This window comes from Callithrix jacchus, chromosome 22, assembly GCF_049354715.1.
Source record: "Callithrix jacchus isolate 240 chromosome 22, calJac240_pri, whole genome shotgun sequence".
Lineage (NCBI taxonomy): Eukaryota > Metazoa > Chordata > Mammalia > Primates > Cebidae > Callithrix > Callithrix jacchus.
Genome location: NC_133523.1, coordinates 15,850,032 through 15,871,599, shown reverse-complemented (window position 1 = coordinate 15,871,599; position 21,568 = coordinate 15,850,032). Strand labels below are relative to the sequence as shown.

The window sequence follows — 21,568 nt, the reverse complement described above, 5'->3', positions numbered from 1 at the left end:
GCTCTGTAGCCCAAACTAGAGTGCAGTCACGCGATGATGACTAGTGATTACAGCCTGGAATTCCTGGACTCAAGCGATCTCTCACGTAGCTCGGACTGCAGGCGATAACGATAACCACCGCATCAGGCTAAACCAGCCTTGTTTCTTTCTTTTTTTATTTTTTCCAGACGGAGTCTCACTTTCTCACCAGGCTGGAGTGCAGCGGCATGATCTCGGCTCACTGCAACCTCCGCCTCCTGAGTTCAAGCGATACTCCTGCCTCAGCCTTCCCAGTAGCTGGGACTACAGGCACGCCTCACCACGCCCAACTAATTTTTGTATTTTTAGTAGAGACGAATTTCACCCTCTTGGCAGGATGGTCTCGATTTCTTGACGTCGTGATGCACCCGCCTCGGCCTCCCAAAGTGCTGGGATTACAGGGGTGAGCCACCGCACCCGGCCTCTTTTTTTTTCAGACTGAGTCTCGCTCTGTCGCCCAGGCTACCGTTGTCTTCTTTCTTAATGCACACTTCCCCCTTATCCCCAGAAGTATTTATTTATTTTTATTTTTTTGAGACAGAGTCTTGCTCTGTGGCCCAGGCTGGAGTGCAGTAGCTCAATCTCTGCTCAATGCAACCTGTGCCCTCTCGTGATTCTCCTGCCTCAGCCTCGCAAGTAGCTGGGAATACAGGCATACGCCACCATGCCTGGATAATTTTTTTTGTTTTGTATTTTTAGTAGAGAGGGTTTTTGTTTTTTTTCTGAGAGAGAGTCTCGCTCTGTCGCCCAGTCTGGAGTGCAATGGCATGATCTCAGCTCTCTGCAACCTCCACCTCCCGGTTTAAAGCAATACTTCTGTCTCAGCCTCCTGAGTAGCTGGGATTACAGGCACGTGTTACCACGCCCAGCTAATTTTTGTTTTTTTAGTAGAGACGAGGATTCACCACGTTGGTCAGGGTGCTCTCAAACTCCTGACCTCGTGAACCGCCCGCCTCGGCCTCCCAAAGTGCTGGGATTACAGGCGTGAGTCACTGCACCTGGCTAGAGATGGGTTCTTACCATGCTGTTAGGCTGGTCTTGAACTTCTGACCTTGGGTGATTCATGTGCCTTAGCCTCTCAAAGTATTGGATTACAGGCATGAGCCACTGCACAAGGCCAGCCCCAGAAGTATTATTAATTAATTAATTTATGTGTTTATAGACAGAATCTCACTCTGTTTCCCAGGCTGGAGTGCAGTGGCATGATCTCGGCTCACTGCAACCTCCACCTCCCAGGTTCAAGCGATTCTTCTGCCTCAGCCTCCCGAGTATCTGGGACTATAGGCACATACCACCATGCCCGGCTAATTTCTGTATTTTTAGTAGAGATGGGGTTTCACCATCTTGTCCAGGCTGGTCTGGAACTCCTGATCCACTCGCCTCGGCCTCCCAAAGTGCCGGGATTACAGCATGAGACACCATACGCGGCCCCTCAGTTTATTTTTTAAAGGGTCAAAGAAGCCTGCCACATTGGCCAGGCTCTAATTTGAGAATAACCAGGAGGGACTAAGCTGATCCTTAAAGATGAAGAACTTGCCAGAAGAACAACAGGAGGAACAGCATTCCAGGCAGAAGGAACTGCCTGGACAAAGACCTAGAGCCTTCAAAGAGCCCTAGAGTTGTCTTGGGGCGTATGACAGGTCAATGTGTCTGGAGCAGTGGCTAAGAGTGCAGAATTCAGTCCCATTAGGGACTCTCAAGTCAGCAAATTGTAACTTCTCTCCTCGCCACCTCTTTTCTGGGAAGACATGTAGGCAGGAAGAATCGGACTCTGCACAATTTAAGCCAAGCGCAAGCCCAGGTGCCGTGGCTCAGGTCTGTAATCCCAGCACTTTGGGAGGTCAAGGCCGGCAGATCACTTGAGATCAGGAGTTCGAGACCAGCCTGGCCAACATGGTGAAACTCCATCTCTACTAAAAATACCAAAAATTAGCTGGGCGTAGTGGCGGGCACCTGTAATCCTGGCTACTCGGGAGGCTGAGGCAGGAGAATCACTTGAACCTGGGAGGCGGAGGTTGCAGTGAGCCAAGGTGGGGCCACTGCACTCTAACCTGGGTGAGAGGAATAGATTCTGTCTCAAAACAAAAAACAAACAAAAAAAAACCAGTCACCCCACAAGGAAGAAGAGACAGACAGAGAAGAGGATGTTATAGTGAACCCCAAGTGTCTCTCCAAAGCAGCAGTATGTCAGCTTGTTCAGCTCTTATTCTTTAATTCCCTATTTTAAATTTTACTTCCTTATAATTCCAGTAAACAATCTTCTGCACCGTTCTAATCAGTAGTTCACATCTGCTTCCCGCTTCCCGCACCCCTCCCCGCCCCTGGCTCCGTCCTGACTCATCCTGGTCACCTGCTCCGTTCACCTCCTTTGACCTAGGTCACCCCTGGCACCCGTAACCATCCTTCCCACCAAAACACCCACCCTGCCATCCAGCTCAGACCCCTGCTCTCTTTAAAATAGCCAATCGGGATTTAGTTAGCTTGCACGGTCTAACCCTAGCCAAGAGCGGAACGACACAGCAGTAGGGGCGACCCCCATCAGGCACAGGCACCCTTTCTCCCCTTGTCCAAGTGTGCGGCCACCATTGCTCCATCCGTGAGCCACACCCTTCTGTAGACGTAAACTGCCTTGCTGGGAGACTATTTCTTTTCTTTTCTTTTTTTTTTTTTTTGAGACGAAGTTTCGCTCTTGTTACCCAGGCTGGAGTGCAATGGCGCCATCTCGGCTCACCACAACCTCCGCCCCCTGGGTTCAGGCAATTCTCCTGCCTCAGCCTCCTGAGTAGCTGGGATTACAGGCACGCGCCACCATGCCCAGCTAATTTTTTGTATTTTTAGTAGAGACGGGGTTTCACCATGTTGACCAGGATGGTCTCGATCTCTTGACCTCGTGATCCACCCGCTTCGGCCTCCCAAAGTGCTGGGATTACAGGCTTGAGCCACCGCGCCCAGCCTTTTTACCCAGACTGGAGTGAAGTGGCGTGACCACGGCTCACTGCAGCCTCCGCCTCCAGGTGTTAAGCCATCCTCCTGCCTCAGCCTCCCAAATAGCTGGAACTACAGGCTATTACTGCACGCCACTACTCCTGGCAAATTTTTGTAATTTTTGTAGAGACAGGGGTCTCGCCATGTTGCTGAAGCTGATCTCAAACACTTGGGCTCGAGTGATCGACCGCCTCAGCTTTCCAGAGTGCTGGGATTACAGGTGTGAGCCTTGGTGCTTGACCCACCCTAGCTCTTGAGAAATAAAATCCAAGAGTCAGAGGTGGGCCGGGCACAGTGGCTCACACCTGTAATCCCAGCACTTTGGGAGGCTGAGGTTGGCAGATCACCTGAGGTCAGGAGTTCGAGACCAGCCTGACCAACACAGAGGAACCGCCCCCCCTCTATTAAAAATACAAAATCAGCTGTGTGTGGTGGCGGGTGCCTGTAATTCCATTTACTTGGGAGGCTGAGGCAGGAGAATGGCTTGAACCTGGGAGGCAGAAGTGGCAGTGAGCCAAGATCACACCACTGTACTTCAGCCTGGGAGATAAAGCGAGACCCTGTCTCAAAAAAAAAAAAAAAAAAGAGAGAGATGGAAGGGCCATGGGCTTGGAGGCTGAGATGAGGGGGGCTGAAACCTTGGGAGTCAGGTGTGCGTGCCCCGCTAGGGCTGCAGGAAACCACTATCCTCAGAAAGGAAACAACACAATAACAAGTCATGTGACCAGGGGAGGGAGTTTCCTGTTTCCTGGCCCCTCCTAGGCCAAGCTTGGCCAGCCCAGGCCTGAACAGGCAGTGGCCAAAGTGACCCCAAGAGAGTATCCAGGGACTCAGGCCTCTGATCAAGTTAACCCCAGAGGATCAGAGAGGTAGAGAGAGCTGAACCCCTCATTTAGGAGGGCCTGGGGAAAAGAGGGAATTCTTGAGGTTTCCTTCTCAGGCACAAACAGAAGAGGGAAGGGGACAAAGAGGTAGTGAGGGTCAAGAAGGCAGAGAAGGGGGAGGTCAGGACAGCCTTGTTAGGTAGTGAGCTGCCTGTCCAGGGAGGCATTCAAATGTGCCCAATCAACCTTGATTCCAAAATCCCTTCTAGAGGGGTAGTCAATGCCCCATTTCACTGCAGAGGAAATTGAGGTTGTCCTTTGTCCTGGATGACGAAGGCAAGAGCTCACAGCAGGTTGTGGTTTTAGGGGGCGACGAAGGAGAAGCATTCAGAGGGCACTGGCTTCTGGACAGCAATGAGTGCCCGGGCCACGCGGCCCCGAAGCCGGCGAGGGAGGCATGTTCCACCCGTAAGTGTCCCCTCTCCCCTCCACACCCAGCTCCTTGGGATGCCAAGGTCCTGTCCTGCCTCGCTCAGAGCTGGGCCCCGGGGGTCCTTTGCAGGGTGAACTGGACCCTGTGGCTGAGAGTTCAGAGGAGGGTGAAGCAGCCGGTGGGAGCTCCAAGCCTAGCCTTACCCCACCTCTGGGGAGCTCTGGGCCAGAGCACCTGGGCCCCATTGAGGAGGTCAGTGGCCGAAGCCTAGAAAGCAGGTAAGACCCACTTGGTCTATGCCCTTCAGTCCAGTCCAGATGCATCTTTGGCCCCTACAGGTCTGGTGCACCTCCTCTGCTCACTCACTTGTCATGGCTCCCTACTGCCCTCAGCCTGACTGACTTTCTTTCCTTCTTTTTTTTTTTTTTTTGAGACGGAGTTTCGCTCTTGTCACCCAGGCTGGAGTGCAATGGTGCAATCTCGGCTCACTGCAACCTCCGCCTCCTGGGTTCAGGCAATTCTCCTGCCTCAGCCTCCTGAGTAGCTGGGATTACAGGCACGCGCCACTATGCCCAGCTAATTTTTTGTATTTGGAGCCACCACGCCCGGCTTATTTCTTTTTCTTTTATTTCTTTCTCCTTCCTTCCTTTTTTCCTTCCTCTTTCTTTCCTTCTTTTTTCTTTCTTTTCTTTCTTTCTTTGTCTTATTTCTTTCCTTCTTTCTTCCTCCTTCCTTCCTTTCTTTCCTTCTTTTTTCTTTCTTTCTCTTTTTCTCTCTTTGTCTCTTTCTCTCTTTCTGTGTTTTTGAGTCATGCTCTGTTGCCCAGGCTGCAGTGCAGTTGTGCGATCTCCGCTCACAGCAACCTCTGCCTTCCGAGTTCAGCTTCCCGAGTACCTGGGATTACAGGCATGCGCCACCACGCAGGCTAAATAAAGACAGGGTCTCACTGTGTTGGCCAGGCTGGCCTTGAACTTCTGATCTCAAGTGATCTGCTCACTTGGGCCTCCAAAAGTGTCGGGATTACAAGTGTGAGCTGCCGCCCCAAAAGACCCCATTTCCAGAACCTTCTGTCTCTCACCCCCAGGCCTTCCCCAGTGCCTGTCACACTCCAGTTTACTCTGCACTCTCCGTCTCAGGCCCAGGTCTCCCCCCGCAGTTCCTCCACCCCTCTATCCAGCCTCTTCCCTGAATTCCCAGCCCCCCAGTCTCACCCTGGGATGCCAGTCCCAGAACACACAGCTCTTGCCAACTCTCTGCCCCGCTCACACCTTCCCAAGACCATGAAGTCTAAGCCCCCAGAATTCCCTGCCCAGGGCCACTCACGGTGGCTCACGCCTGTAATCCCAGCACTTTGGGAGGCCAAGTCACGCGGATCACCTGAGGTCAGGAGTTTGAGACCTGGCCAACGTGGAGAAACCCCGTCTCTACTAGAAATACAAAAATTAGCCGGGCATGGTCGTGGGTGCCCGTAATCCCAGCTACTCTGGAGGCTGAGGCAGTAGAGTCGCTTGAACCCAAGAGGCGGAGGTTGCAGTGAGCTGAGATCGCGCCACTGCACTCCAGGCTGGGCAACAGAGTGAGACTCCATCTTAAAAAAAAAATAATTCAGGCTGGGCATGGTGGCTCACGCCTATAATCCCAGCACTTTGGGAGGCTGAGGCGGGTAGATCACGAGGTCAAGAGATCGAGACCATCCTGGTCAACAAGGTGAAACCCCGTCTCTACTAAAAATACAAAAATCAGCTGGGCATGGTGGTGCGCCCCTGTAGTCCCAGCTACTTGGGAGGCTGAGGCAGGAGCATTGCTTGAACCCAGAAGGCGGAGGTTTCGGTGAGCCGAGATCGTGCCATTGCACTCCAGCCTGGGTAACAACAGCGAAACTCCGTCTCAAAAAAAAAAAAAAAAAAAGACAATCCTGGTCAACATGGTGAAACCCTGTCTCTACTAAAAATATAAAAAATTAGCTGGGCATGGTGGTGCGTGCCTGTAATCCCAGCTACTCAGGAGGCTGAGGCAGGAGAATTGCCTGAACCCAGGAGGCGGAGGTTGCAGTGAACCAAGATTGCGCCACTGCCTGGGTAACAAGAGCAAAACTCCATCTCAAAAATAATAATAATAATAATTATTATTATTATTATTATTCGTGGCCAGTCATGGTGGCTCATGCTTGAAATTGCAGCGCTTTGGGAGGCCATGGTGGGCAGATCACTAGATCAGGTGTTCAAGACCAGCCTGACCAACATGGTGAAACCCTGTCTCAACTACAAATATAAAAATTAGTTGGGCATGGTGGTGGGCGCCTGTAATCCCAGCTACTCAGAAAGCTGAGGCAGGAGAATTGCCTGAACCCAGGAGGCGGAGGTTGCAGTGAACCAAGATCGCGCCACTGCACTCCAGCCTGGGTGACAGAGTGAGACTTTGTCTCAAAAAAAAAAGAAAAAGAAAAAAAGAATTTCCAGCCCAGCTTGGAATGACTCAAGTGCTTGAGTTGGTGTCTACAGGACTGACAAGAAGACTGATGGGGACTCTGGCAGGGGACCAGCCTCAGCCCCCGAGGTGCCCCACAAACCTGCAGTGGAAGCCCACGAATCCCCAGAATCAGCCCTACAGTGCGAGGAGACTCTGCCTCCTGGGACTGGGGAGCCCGATGTGTTTCAGACCCTCCAGCACGCTCTGAGCTCTCTGGAGGCGGCGGCTGCTGCCTGGCGCCACCAGCCCCCCAGCCATCCTGGGCTGATGGAGGGCACAAGCGAAGGGGGACCAGGACCCCCTGGGAAGCAGGAAGGGGCAGGGAGCTGCCAGCAAGAGGCAGCTCGCCTGGCCGAGAGGAATGCCTGGCTCCGGCTGGCCCTAAGTACCCGAGAGGATGAGCTGGTCCGCATGCAGGACTCCCTGGAGGCCATCCGAGCTGAGAAGGAGACGCTGCAGAGAGAGGTGAGTGGGGCCATCCTGAGTCACATGGAGCCCCCTGTCTGAGGGAGAAGGTGGGCCGGCTATAGGCAACATTCATTCATTTGTTCATTCAAAAAACCTTTTGAGGCTGGGTGTGGTGGCTCACCCCTATAATCTCAGCACTTTGGGAGGTGGAGGCAGGAGGATCCTTTGAGGCCAGGAATTCCAAACCAGCCTGGGCAACACAGTGAGACTTCACCTCTGCAAAAAATGTAAAAATTAGTCAGGTTGGCCGGGCATGGTGGCTCATGCCTGTAATCCCGGCACTTGGGGAGCCTGAGGTGTGTGGCTTCCTTGTGGTCAGGAGTTAGAGACCATCCTGGCCAATATGGTGAAACCCCGTCTGTACTAAAAATACAAAAAAACTAGCCGGGCATGGTAGCTCGCGCCAGTAGTCCCAGCTACTCCAGAGGCTGCGGCAGAAGAATCGCTTGAACCCAGGAGGCGGAAGTTGCAGTGAGCCAAGAACACACCACTGCACTCCAGCCTGGGTGACGGAGCAAGACTCTATCTCAAAAACAGAAACAAACAAAAAACCTTTCGACTCCTGAGCCTGCTGACCAGATAAAGACCTCTTGCAATCTTTCTTAAGGGAAGGCCACTGAGGAAGTGACACTTGAGAATAAAGAACAGAAGGAGGCCAGCCGCGATGGCTCATGCCTGTAATCCCAGCACTTTGGGAGACCGAAGTGGACGGATCACCTGAGGTCAGGAGTTCGAGACTGCCTGGTCAACATGGTGAAACCCCGTCTCTACTGAAAGTACGAAAATTCGCTGGGCATGGTGGCCGTGCCTGTAGTCCCAGCTACTCAGGAGGCTGAGGCAGGAGAATCACTGCAGCCCGGGTGACAAAGCAAGACTCCATCTCGAAGAAAAAATAAAATAAAATAAAGACCAGAAGGAAGTGAGGGAGGGTTATGCCAGGATCTGGGGACCCGCGTTACAGACCCAGTCCAGAAAAAGAAGAAAAGACTTCCAACAGATCCAGAGGGCTGTCTGTTCAAGGTACCTGAGGGAGGCCAATGTGGCTGGGACACAGGGGAAACAGGGAGAGTGTGGGGAGCCAGAACAGAAAGAGGACAAGTGCAGACCGCACAAGGCCTCCTGGGCTGCAAGGAGAGAGATGGGCTTTGCTCTGAGTCAGGTGAGAGCCAACGGAGGGTTCGGAGCGGAGGAAGGGAGTGCTCGGCGCAGGTGTTCACAGGCGCCCTCTGGTGGCGGAGTGAGGAACAGTCTTCGGAGGTGAGGGTGGACTCCTGGAGACCCAGGATGTGACTTCACTGGTCCAGACATGCGCGACGGCGGAGGTTGTGGCAGTGGAGAGATGCAGACGAACGCTGGCTGATGTTGAAGATGGAACTGACAGGTGTGGGCATGAAGGCTAGAGAGAAGTCAAGGACAACTCCAGGCTTTGGGATCTGCAGGAGTAGAAGGGAGAGATGGAGGAGCTACAGGGTGGGCAGGTTTTGTTGGGGGATGACCAGATCTCTTTGGCGCTTGATAAGCTCAAGTGCCCATGAGACATCCACGTGGGGTCCTCAAGGGAGCAGCTATATGTCTGAGTCCAGGGCTCAGGGGAGACTGCAGGGCAGAAGGGAGACATTTGAGCTTCCTTAGCACATAGGTGGCATGTAAAGCCATGTGACTGCCAGGCACGGTGGCTCATGCCTGTAATCCCAGGACTCTGAGAGGCTGAGGCAGGCAGATCACTTGAAGTCAGGAGTTCAAGACCAGAGTGGTCAACATGGTGAAACCCCATCTCTACTGAAAATGCAAAAATTTGTCAGACCTGGTGGCAGATGCCTGTAATCCCAGCTACTTGAGAGGCTGAGGCAGAAGAATCACTTGAACCCGGGAGGCAGAGGTTGCAGTGAGCCAAGAGTGTGCCACTGCACTCCAGCCTGGGTGACAGAGCAAGACTCCATCTCAAAAATAAAAAAGCCAGCGGGGTGCAGTGGCTCATGCCTGTAATCCCAGCACTTTGGGAGGCCGAGGCAGGCAGATCAGGAGGTCAAGCATTCGAGACCAGCCTGACCAACATGGAGAAATCCTGACTCTACTAAAAATACAAAAATTAGCCAGGCATGCTGGCACGAGTCTGTAATCTCACCTACTAAGGAGGCTGAGGCAAGAGAATTGCTTGAACCCAGGAGGTGGAGGTTGCAGTGAGCTGAGATTGTGCCATTGCAACTCCAGCCTGGGTGACTGAGAGAGACTCTGTCTCAAAATATATATGTATATATATATTTTTTTAAGTAAATAAATAAATAAAATTAAAAAGCCATGTGGCTGAATGAGACATTGAGAGGTAAGCCCTCATCTCAGGCTGGTGGAAAAAACTCGGGGCTGTGGGAGCCCTGGGATTCATTTTCCTCCAGAGTGGGACCCATTTTTCTGCTGGATAAAAAAATCTTCAGCAGCTAAGAAACATTCTGAAGGTCAGATAGTGAGATTGTGGGCAGGCTAACTATCCAAGCCTCCTGCCTTCCAGCCAGGTTTCTTGCCACTTCCCCAGGAACAGGCCTTCAGGAGGGAGGGCTGGTGGTTGGTTTGAGTCCCTAGGCCTGACATCCTCTCTCATCCTTCCCAGGTTCGGGAGCTGCAGGATTCCCTCTTGAGGCTGGAGCCCTTCCCACATCTTTCCCACAGCCAAGCGGGTGGCTCAGGCAGTGGTTCTAGCAGCTCTGAGGCAGACAGGGAACCTTGGGAGACTCAGGTGAGTATGAGAAGTTCAAATCCATGGTCTTGATGTCCTTAACATTCAGGGGGATGAGACTCAAATCTTGGCCATGGGATCCAACAGCTTCTGGGGTTGGAAAATGCCTACAATCCCAGGCTCTTGGTGACAACTGGGGTCCATTACATCACCTCTTCTTGGCAGGACTCCTTCTCTCTGGCTCACCCCCTGCTTCAGCGCCTCCACAGCCATTCTAGCACCCAGATCCTTGGGCCTCTCCCCACTCAGCCCCTCAGTCCTGAGCTGCGCATCATGGAAGCCCAGATGGAGCAACTCCGGGGGTAAGAGACTCAGATGCTGAGCTCATAAGGGCACAGGCACATCCTCCAGCAGAGTTATAAAGCAAAGAGTCTGGAGCTGCAACAGGAGGGAGGGAAAGGGTGGAAATTGAGGCCTGACTACCTTAGAGGGCCTGTGACTTTCCCTCTTCACCACCTGTGGGACAGGAACATTGAGAAGCTCAAATGCTTTAACCGTCTGCTATCAGCTGTGCTCCAGGGATACAAGGGCCGTTGTGAGGGCCTCAGCATGCAGCTGGGTCAGCGGGAGGCTGAGGCCACAGCATTGCATCTGGCCTTGCAGTACAGGTCAGTGCACCCTGCCAGTGATGTCACCAGCTGGGGAGGGAATGGGCTTTCTGAGGATGGTCCCAATCCACAGAGGGCAACAGGACCCTCACTGGAAAGCACCTTCCACTACTTCAGAAATTAATTTTGTTTTTGTCTGAGACAGAGTCTTGCTCTGTCACCCAGGCTGGAGTGCAGTGGCAAGATCTCAGCTCACTCCAACCTTTGCCTGCTGGGTTCAAATGATTCTCATGTCTCAGCCTCCTGAGTAGCTGGGATTACAGGCGAGCACCATCATGCCTGCTAATTTTTGTGTTTTTAGTAGAGATGGGGTTTCACCATGTTGACCAGGCTGGTCTCGAACTCCTGACCTCATGATCCACCCACCTCGGCCTCCCAAAGTGCTGGGATGACTGGTGTGAGCCACCACGACAAGCCCAGAAATTAATTTAAGGCAATTTTAGTTCAGGGGTGCTAAAGGAGTCTGCATGCTTCCAGAGGTGAGGGCAGTGGGGAGAAGAGAGAGATTCAAGAGCAAGTGGGGACTGGCACCTATAGGCTGAGATGGAGCTGAGTGTTCTTTTTTTTTTTTTTTTGAGATGGAGTCTTGCTCTGTCACCCAGGCTGGAGTGCAGTGGTGCGATCTTGGCTCGCTCCAGCCTCTGCCTCCGGGTTCAAGTGATTCTAGTGCCTCAGCCTCCTGAGGAGCTGGAACTACAAGTGTGCACCCCCGTACCTGGCTAATCTTTGTATTTTTAGTAGAGACAGGCTTTCACCATGTTGGCCAGGCTGGTCTTGAACTCCTGACTTCAGGTGATCCTCCCGCTCTGGCCTCCCAAAGTGCTGGGACTACAGGCGAGGGCCACTGCACCCAGCCGAGCTGAGTGTCCAAAAGTACTCAGAACCAGTGTCCTACAGTGAGCATTGTGAGGAGGCATACAGGGTCCTGCTTGCTCTGCGGGAGGCCGACTCAGGAGCAGGAGCCGAAGCCCCCATGGGTGACCTGCAGGCAGCTGAAAAGGAAGCATGGAGGCTGCTGGCACAAGAGGAGACCACCGTGGACGCAGGGGCACTGCAGAATCCACAGCCAAGGTACCCCCGGGGAACCCTGGGAACTAGGCTGGTTGATGAGTGGGATCTTGACGGGGGTATGGGGCTCCCACAGTCCACCACGTTTGGGGTCTTGGGGTGGCTGAGTCCAGCAAGGTCCGTATGGAACTCCCTGTGGTTGGCTGACAGGACACCCAGCTGCAGTTGGCCTGTTGCTACTTGGCAAGGTTGGCATGGTGGTTGACAGACATTGCAGTTGGCGTGAAGATGGATGATGATGCCTACTGGTTAGATCTGGGCAGAGTGGCTCATGCCCGTAATCCCAGCACTTCGGGAGGCCAAGGCAGGCAGATCCCTTGAGCTCAGGAGTTCAAGACCAGCCCTTGTAACATGGAGAAAGCTCTTCTCTACCAAAAGTACAAATAAATTAGCTGGGTGTGGTGGTGTGCCCGTGTAATCCCAGCTACTTGGGAGGCTGAGGTGGGAGGATGGCTTGAGTCTGGGAGGTGGAGGCTACAGTGAGCTGAGATTGCGCCACTGCAGTCCAACCTGGGAGACAGGGTGACACCCTATCTTTTTTTTATTTTTTTGAGACAGAGTCTCACTTTGTCACCAGGCGCCAGGCTGGAGTGCAGTGGAACAATCTCACTGCAACCTCCGCCTCCCGGGTTCAAGCAATTCTCCTGCCTCAGCCTCCCGAGTAGCTGGGACTACAGGCACATGCCACCACGCCCAGCTAATTTTCGTATTTTTAGTAGAGACGGGGTTTCACCATGTTGGCCAGGATGGTCTCGATCTCTTGACCTTGTGATCCACCCGCCTCAGCCTCCCAAAGTGCTGGGATTACAGGCTTGAGCTACTGTGCTCGGCCTCTTTTTTTTTTTTTTTTAAGATAGAGTTTCACTCTTGTTGCCCAGACTGGAGTGCAGTGGTGCGATCTCAGCTCACTGCAACCTCTGCCTCCTGTTCAAGCGATTCTCCTGCCTCAGCCTCCTGAGTAGCTGGGACTACAGGCGCCTGCCACCATGCTCGGCTAATTTTATATTTTTAGTAGAGACAGGGTTTCTCCATGTTGGTCAGGCCAGTCTTGAACTCCCAACCTCAGATGATCCACCCGCCTCAGCCTCCCAAAGTGCTGTGATTACAGGTGTGAGCCACCGCGCCCAGTGAGACCCTGTCTTGAAAAAATAAAGAAAGAACTGGCATGATGGTGCTTAGTAGGGTTGTCCTGGTCCTGCTGCGCAGGGTTGACAATCTAGGTGCTGGTGCCCATTGGGTTGGCGTGATGGTGTCCAGCAAGGTGGCATGAGCAGCGGTGTCTAGCGGGTTGTTGTAATGGAACCCACCATGTTTTCTTTCTTTCTTTCTTTTTCTTGTTTTTGAGACCGAGTTTTGTTCTTGTCACCCAGGCTGGAGTGCAGTGACACGATCTCGGCTGACTGCAACCTCCACCCCTCAGGTTCAAGTGATTCTTCTGCCTCAACCTCCCAAGTAGCTGGGATTGCAGGCGCCTGCCACCACGCCTGCCTGATTTTTGGATTTTTAGTAGAGACAGTGTTTCGCCATGTTGTCCAGGCTGGTCTCGAACTCCTGACCTCAGGTGATCCACCCGCCTCGGCCTCCCAAAGCGCTGAGATTACAGGCGTGAGCCACCGTGCCCGGCTCACCACGTTCTTTTTTGTTTGCTTGTTTCTTTTTTGAGACGGAGTTTCGCTCTTGTTACCCAGGCTGGAGTGCAATGGTGCGGTCTCGGCTCACCGCAACCTCCGCCTCCTGGGTTCAGGCAATTCTCCTGCCTCAGCCTCCTGAGTAGCTGGGATTACAGGCACGTGCCACCATGCCCAGCTAATTTTTGTATTTTTAATAGAGACGGGGTTTCACCTTGTTGGCCAGAATGGTCTCGATCTCTTAACCTTGTGATCCACCTGCCTCGGCCTCCCAAAGTGCTTATAGGCATGAGCCGCCGCGCCCGGCCTGCTTGTTTCTTTTTAACATTTTGTTGGAGACAGGGTCTTGCTCTGTCACCCAGGCTGCAATACAGTGGTGCCATCATAGCTCACTGCAGCCTCAAACTCCTGGTCTCATTCAGTCTCCTGCTTTCCGCCCCTCAAGTAGCTGAGACTGCAGGTATGTAACACCATGTCCAGCTATTTTTTTATTTTTATTAACACACATCCTCACTGAAGACCAGCTAATTTTTTATCAAGATGGATTCTCACTCTGTTGCGTAGGCTGGTCTCAAACTTCTGGCTTCAAGCAGTCCTCCCGCCTCAGCCTCCCAAAGTGCTGGGGTTACACGCCTGCGTCACTGCACCTGACCACATGTGACCCTGATGGAAGGCGGTGCCGAGTGGGGTTCATATTATGGTGCCCACCATGTCAGTGTGACAGGGGCCACCACAGATGATGGAGGCTCCATTGTGGCCAGTGAGGTGGAAGATGATGGACCCTACCAGGGTTGGCATGACATTAGCCCACTTACAATTGCCAGTGTTGACACAGGCACCTCTTCTGTTTTCTGTAGCCCTGAGGGCAGCAGTGTGGATAAGCCCACAGAGGAAGTGGCTTTCCAGCTCCGAAGCTATGTCCAGCGTCTCCAGGAGCGTTGTGCTCAAGTGAAGATTCTCTCAGAGCCTGGCCCCACCTTGGCACCCATCCCCACTCTGCCCCGTGCAGAAGTCATGGTGCAGGCCATTCTGGGGACCCAGCCTGGCCCAGCTCTGCCCCGGCTGGAGAAGACACAAATTCAACAGGATCTGTTGGCCACAAGGGTACAAAGGGCTGTGGCCACTGTGTCAGTCTCTCCTGGTGGGACAAAATCCTTTACTGAGGTCCTGTGGTTGGGGGGCCAAGGAGCAAAGGAAAATTCTGCTGGACTGGGTGCAGGCATTGTGAGGGAGAATTGGAGGTGGGGTTTTGAAGGATGAATAGGAGTTTGTCTTCTGGGGTTCAGTTTCTCATTAGACTGCAAATCTGCTTCTCCAAAATGGCCTTCCTATGGAAAGAGATGGGAGCAAAGAACACAATCTTGGGTTTGGAGCTTGGCATGAAAACTGGAGGTTCTGGAGTTGGAGAGACCTAGAAACTTTGACATAATTGCTATTTGACCTATATAAGCTACTCACCTCTAGAAAATGCCATTTCTCCAGCTGTAGCTTTTATAGGAGGAATATATTTCTACCTCACAAGAACATGCGAAAGGTCCCAGTTTTTTGTTTGTTCTTTTTTGAGACAGAGTCTTGCTCTCGCCCTGGCTGGAGTGCAATGGTGCTATCTCGGCTCACTGCAGCCTCCGACATCCCCCCACCCCACCGAGTTCAAGTGATTCTCCTGCCTCAGCCTCCTGGGTAGCTGGGATTACAGGCTCGCACCACCACACCTGGCTAATTTTTGTATATTCAGTAGAGATGGGGTTTCACCATGTTGGCCAGGCTGGTCTCGAACTCCTGACCTCAGGTGATCCACCCACCTCGCCCTCCCAAAGTGCTGGGATTACAGGTGTGAGCCACCGCACCTGGCCAAAGGCTACAGTTTTTGCCTGATTAGTCCTCAGTGGGTGCCTCTTGGGGCCTCAGTTTCCTTGCAGTTGACCCCAGAAGCATAAATTCTCTGTCCTCCCCTTGGTCCCGCAGGAGACCCTGGCGGACCTGATGCTTCGGCTGCAGCTGGTGCGACGTGAGAAGCGGGGCCTAGAGCTTCGAGAGGCCGCCCTCCGAGCCCTGGGCCCAGCTCACGCGCTTCTGCTGGAGCAGCTGCGCTGGGAATGGGCAGAGCTCCGGGCTGGTGGGGCAAACAGCAGTGGTGGAGACAGCAGTGGAGGTGACAGCAGCGGGGGCGAGGAGGGGTGGTACCAGGTGAGCTGCCCTGCCTGAACCCGGCAGTAGCTGCTAACAGGAACATAGCCCTGGTCAATTGCAGTTGTGGTTTTTTTTTTTGTTTTTTTTTTTGAGGCAGAGTCTTGCTCTGTCGCCCAGGCTGGAGTACAGTGGCATGGTCTTGGCTCACTGCAACCTCTGCCTCCCCAGTTCAAGTGATTCTTCTGCCTCAACCTCCTAAGTAGCTGGGACTACAGGCACACGCCACGACGTCCAGCTAATTTTTGTGTTTTTAGTAGAGATGGGGTTTCGCCATGTTGATCAGGCTGGTCCCAAACTCTTGACTGCCTTGGCCTCCCAAAGTGCTGGCATTATAGACGTGAGCCACTACACCTGGCCTTATCACAGCCCTTTCTGAGCCTCAGTTTCCACTTCTGCACCAAGAAGCAAGTCGCATGATTAAGCTTTATGTCAAACTCACACCTGTGCTATGAGGTTTTCCTCCCTCCCTGCCTTCCTTCCTTCTGAGTCTCTCTGTGTCACCCAGGCAGATCTCAAACTCCTGGGCCCAAGTGATCCTCCCACCTCTGCCTCTCTAAGCACCCAGATTGCAGGGATAAGCCACCACACCCAGCCTCTTTCCTTTTTTTTGAAACGGAGTTTCGCTCTGTTGCCCAGGCTGAAATAAGTGCAATGGCACGATCTCAGCTCACTGCAACCTCCGCCTCCCAGGTTCAAGTGATTCTCCTGCCTCAGCCTCCCGAGTAGCTGGGATTACAGGCGTGCACCACCACACCCAGCTAATTTTGTATTTTTAGTAAAGATGGTTTTCTCCATGTTGGTGAGGCTGATCTCAAACTCCTGACCTCAGATGATCCGCCCACCTTGGCCTCCCAAAGTGCTGGGATTACAGGCGTGAGCCACATGCCCATTTTTCTCTCTCTCTCTCTCTCTCTTTTCTTTCTTTCTCTTTCTTTCCTTCCTTCCTTCTTTTTCTTTCTTTCCTTCTTTCCTTTCTCTCTCTCTCTCTCTCTCTCTCTCTCTGTCTTTCGAGTTAGGGTCTTGCTCTGTCACCAAGCTGGAGTGCAGTGGTGTGATTATAACTCACCACAGCCTCGAATACTGGGTCTCAAGTGATCCTCCCAAAATGCTGGGATTACAGACATGAACCATCATGTCCAGCCAAAGGGTTTCTTTCTGTGAGAGTATGAGCCCAATAAGCCCGAAAGGGTACAGCATCTTCCACTCACAAGTGCGTCTCCTCCTTCCCACCGAAGGTCTGTCCCTAGTCCGTCCTCTCCCCCTGGCAATTGCCCCAGTCTGTACCTCACCTCCTAGATTTTGGTACCAGCCTCTTCCCTGAAGCCTTTCTTTTTTCCACTTCTGAACATGTTTGTTCTCTGCTTAAAGAGTGGCTTCAAGAATCCTCAGAGTCCACGCTTTTTTTTTTTTTTTTCCCTGAGATGGAGTCTTGCTCTGTTGCCCAGGCTGGAGTGCAATGGTGCGATCTTGGCTCACTGCAACCTCTGCCTCCTGGGTTCAAGCAATCCTCCTGCCTCAGCCTCCTGAGTAGCTGGGATTACAGGCATGCACCACCACATCTAGCTAATTTTTGTATTCTTTGTAGAGATGGGGTTTCACCATGTTGGCCAGGCTGGTCTCGAGCTCCTGGTCTCACATGTTCTGCCTGCCTCGGCCTCCCAAAGTGCTGGGATTACAGGCATGAGTCAGTGTGCCTGGCCTTAATGCAGCTCTTGAAATCATCTCTCCCACCCCCAAGCCTTTGTACATTCCGTGCCCCTGCCAGGAACATCAGTCACTTCCCTCTTTGTGTCATAAAGTCCTTGACCTCCTGTAGATCTCAGCTTAGACATCAACTCCTCGAGGAAGTCCTCCTGGACATCAGCCTCATCCAAGTCCCCTGTTAATTTATCTCCTTTATCAGGGCTGGGCGCGGTGGCTCACGACTATAATCCCAGCACTTTGGGAGGCTGAGGTGGGAGGATCACTTGGGAGTTGGAGGCTTCAGTGAGCCACAATTATGTCATTTAACTCCAGCCTGGACCACAGAGCAAGATCATCTCTTTTTTTTTTTTGAGATGGAGTTTTGCTCTTGTCACCTAGGCTGGAGTGCAGTGGTGTGATACCAGCTCACTGCAACCTCCACCCCCCAGGTTCAAGTGATTCTCTTGCCTCTCAGCTGCCCAAGTAGTTGGGACTACAGGCACCAGCCACCATGTCTGGCTAATTTTTGTATTTTTAGTGGAGACAGGGTTTCACCATGTTGGCCAGGCTGGTCTCAAACTCCCAACCTCAAGTGATCATCCTACCCTAGCCTCCCAAAGTGCTGGGATTACAGGCATGAGCCACCATGCCCAGCCATATTTTTTAATTAAATATTTCCCTTATCAGAGGGTAATTTCACTCCTATGGGGGTATGGAACCAGACTGGGGACTCTGAGAAGGCAGCTGCTGCTGCTGTTATCTGGGCAGCTTCAGTGTCCAGCGTGGGCCGTGCATGTACTTGGCTTAGCCAATGTCACTTTCTTGTCTTCTCCCTCCGTCAGGGCCTTCCTGTTGTCCCTGGTGGCACCAGTGGCATTGACGGTGGCCAGGTGGGCAAAGCATGGGGCCCAGAGAAGTTAGCCCAGGAACTGGCAGCGTCACTCACCAGGTGTGTGCCTGGGTCCCGGGCTGGGTGGGGGGGTGGGGCTTGTACAGTTTATGTGAGGGCCCCCAGGGGTGGGGTGTCGTATGCAGCAGCAGCTCAGGTGCACATCTGTGTACAAGTGTGTTTATGTGACAATACTGTGAGCAGGTTGGGGGGAGGAGAGGTGGGAAATAGGATCGGCTGGGCTGTGAGCTCTCTCTCTTCTCCATGTTTGCATCAGAGCACTGGACCTGCGGGAACAGCTGCAGTCTCTGCGTGGGGAGCTGGAACGCGTGGCGCAGAAGGGGCGAGCCAGACGGTCTCAGAGTGCCGAGCTGAACAGGGACTTATGCAAAGCCCACAGGTGGGACCCTGTTCTGCACCCCGCCAATCCCCCTGGCACAGTCCACGTCCAGGATCTCAGAAGTATCCCTGGCTCTCTCTGGGTCTGAGCTTTCCCCGCTGTCCCAAGATAGTGAAGATTTGTAATCCCACACCTGTAATCCCAGCACATTGGGAGGCTGAGGCCGACAGATCACTTGAGGTCGGGAGTTTGAGACAAGTGTGGCCAATGTGGTGAAACCCCATCTCTAGTAAAAATACAAAAATTAGCTGGGAGTCTTGGCACATGCCTGTAATCCCAGTTACTTAGGAGGCTGAGGCAGAATTGCTTGAACCCAGGAAGTGGAAGTTGCAGTAAGCAGAGATCACACCACTGTACTGCAATTTGGGCGACAGAGCAAGACTCTGTCTCAAAACAAACAACAGGCTGGGCGTGGTGGCTCACTCCTGTAATCCTAGCACTTTGGGAGGCCGAGGCGGGTGGATCACTTGAGGTCAGGAGTTCGAGACCAGCCTGGACAACATAGTAAAACCTGGTCTTTACTAAAAAAATACCAAAAAATTAGCTGGGTGTGACGGTGGGCGCCTGCAATCCCAGCTACTTAGGACACTGAGGCAGAAGAATCACTTGAACCCGGGAGGCAGAGGTTGCAATGAGGGGAGATATTGCCATTGCACTCCAGCCTAGGCAACAAGAGCAAAACTCCATCTCAACAACAAAAAGACCAGCTAGGCCGGGCACGGTGGCTCATGCCCATAATCCCAGCACTTTGGGAGGCCGAGGCGGGGGAATCACCTGAGGTCGAGAGTTCAAGACTGGCCTGACCAACATGGAGAAATTCCGTCTCTATTAAAAATATAAAATTAGGGCTGGGGGTGGTGGCTCACATCTGTAATCCCAGCACTTTGGGAGGCCGAGGCGGGTGGATCACGAGGTCAGGAGATTGAGATCATCCTGGCAAACATGGTGAAACTCCGTCTCTACTAAAATACAAAAGAAAAATTAGCTGGGTGTGGTGGTGTGCGCTTGTAATCCCAGCTACTCAGGAGGCTGAGGCAGGAGAATCACTTGAACACAGGAAGCGGAGGTTGCAGTGAGCCAAGATCCGGCCACTGCACTCCAGGCTGGGTGACAGAGCAAGACTCTGTCTAAAAAACAAACAAACAAAAAAATTAGCCTTGGTGGTGGGCGCCTGTAGTCCCAGCTACTTGGGAGACTGAGGCAGAAGAACTGCTTGAACCCAGGAAGCAGAGATTGCAGTGAGCAGAGATCACACCACCGCACTACAGCCTGTGTCGGTATGAGATTTGGTCTCAAAACAAAAACAAAAACAAAATTAGCCCAACATGGTGGTGTATGCCTGTAATCCCAGCTACCTGAGGCAGGAGAATCACTTGAACCTGGGAAGCGGAGGTTGGGGTGAGCCAGGATCACCCCACTGCACTCCAAGAGCAAAACTCTATCTCAAAAAAAAAAAAAAAAAAAAAAAAGACCAGCTACCTGGGACCCTGGGAAACCGAATGTCTAAGAGCCCCCATTCTGGGAGCGGGAGTCCACGGCCCTGCCTTGGGTGGAGTTGGGGACTGTTTCCTGACCCAGCACCCACCCCTTCCAGCGCCCTGGTCCTGGCCTTCCGAGGAGCCCACCGGAAGCAGGAAGAGCAACGCCGGAAGCTGGAGCAGCAGATGGCACTCTTGGAGGCTCAGCAGGCTGAGGAGGTGGCGGTGCTGGAGGCCACTGCAAGGGCCCTGGAGAAGCCCAGGCCTTCCCTCCCGCCACCCCAGCTGGGGGAGACCTTTCTGTAGCCCTTTCTCCAGCCGTGTCTGGATGTACCAGATCGCTGCGGCGTGTCATAAACTGTCCTGGAGTGATATCATGTCATGTTATATGATTTGGCATGTTGGGGCACATTTGATGTGAGGGAGGCTGGTGCTCATGGGTGTCCAGGGCCCGATGGGGTGTGGCCAGGCACTGCAGAAAGACTCGGGTGTCTTTGGTCTGGCACCATGTGGAATGTGAACTTCACATATCAGCAGGGTCAGCCAGAAGCTGTGGGAGCAGGTCCCTGGGACTGGCACAGTTTGGGGGTCCGTGAGGTTGCATAGCCACAGCTGAAGTTCCAACTGTCCTCTGTCTCCAGAAACTCTCAGGGAGGGATTCATGGGTACTGGACACAGCCTCTCCTGGCATCCCCTTCCCAGGGAGATGCTGGGTTGGGCTGGCAGATTTTCCTGAAGGGAGCCAGGCGTGGTGGTGCATGCTTGTAATCCCAGCACTTTGGGAGGCCAAGTGGGTGGGTCAATTGATCCCAGGAGTTCAAGACCAGCCTGGGCAACATGGCAAAATCCATTTCTTTTTTTGAGATAGAGTCTTGCTCTGTCACCCAGGCTGGAGTGCAGTGGCAAGATCTGGGCTCACTGCAACCTCCATCTCGCAGGTTCAAGCGATTCTCCTGCCTCAGCCTCCTGAGTAGCTGGGATTACAGGTGTCTGCCACCACACCCGGTTAATTTTTGTATTTTTAGTAGAGACAGGGTTTCACCATGTTGTTCAGGCTGGTCTCGAACTCCTGACCTTGTGATCTGCCCACCTCGGCCTCCCAGAGTGGTGAGATTACAGGCATGCATCACTGTGCCCAGCCTGAAAACCCCATTTCTACAAAAAAAAATATAAAACTTAGCCGGGCATGGTGGCGAGTGCCTACAAAGCTACTCAGGAGGCTAAAGTGGGAGGATCGCTTGAGCTTGGGAAACAGGTTGCAGTGAGCTGCGATCACGCCATTGTACTCCAGCCTGGGTGACAGAGCAAGAGCCTGTCTCAAGAAAACAAAACAGTCTGGGCACAGTGACTCATGCCTGTAATCCCAGCACTTTGGGAGACCGAGGCAGACAGATCACCTGAGGTCAGGAGTTTGAGACCAGCTTAGCCAACATGCTGAAACCCCCGTCTCTACTAAAAATACAAACATTAGCTAGGTGTGGTGGCACGTGCCTGTAGTCCCAGCTACTCAGGAGGCTGAGGCAGAATAATTGCTTGAACTCAGGAGGCGGAGGTTGTAGTGAGCCAAGATCACGCCACTGCACTCCAGCCTGGGCAATAAGAGGGAAATTCTGTCTCAAAAACAAAACAAACCAAAAAAACCCCACAAAACAAAACAAAACAGTTAGAAGATGCCATATCCCAGAGTAGAGAATGA

At 52.8% G+C, this 21,568-nt stretch overlaps 1 protein-coding gene across 3 annotated transcripts; it reads left to right on the top strand.

The window, feature by feature from the left end:
• The first annotated feature begins 3,797 nt into the window (after positions 1 to 3,797).
• USHBP1 (USH1 protein network component harmonin binding protein 1) lies at positions 3,798 to 20,244 on the top strand. Of its 3 annotated transcripts, none has more exons than XR_013531279.1 (13): positions 3,798 to 3,872; positions 4,194 to 4,295; positions 4,390 to 4,538; positions 6,762 to 7,194; positions 9,803 to 9,928; positions 10,094 to 10,230; positions 10,396 to 10,536; positions 11,434 to 11,607; positions 14,090 to 14,336; positions 15,198 to 15,384; positions 17,948 to 18,054; positions 18,272 to 18,394; positions 19,989 to 20,244. XR_013531279.1 is itself a non-coding variant. In XM_008987485.4 (13 exons), the coding sequence occupies exons 2-13, from the start codon at positions 4,242 to 4,244 to the stop codon at positions 20,176 to 20,178; spliced, it is 2,103 nt and encodes a 700-aa protein (XP_008985733.1). In that variant the 5' UTR covers positions 3,798 to 3,872; positions 4,194 to 4,241; the 3' UTR covers positions 20,179 to 20,244. The 3 variants fall into 3 exon arrangements, 2 of the variants coding, with proteins under 2 accessions (XP_008985733.1, XP_017823094.1); XM_008987485.4 differs by having other exon boundaries at positions 15,198 to 15,419; XM_017967605.3 differs by lacking the exon at positions 15,198 to 15,384.
• Positions 20,245 to 21,568: the final 1,324 nt, after the last annotated feature.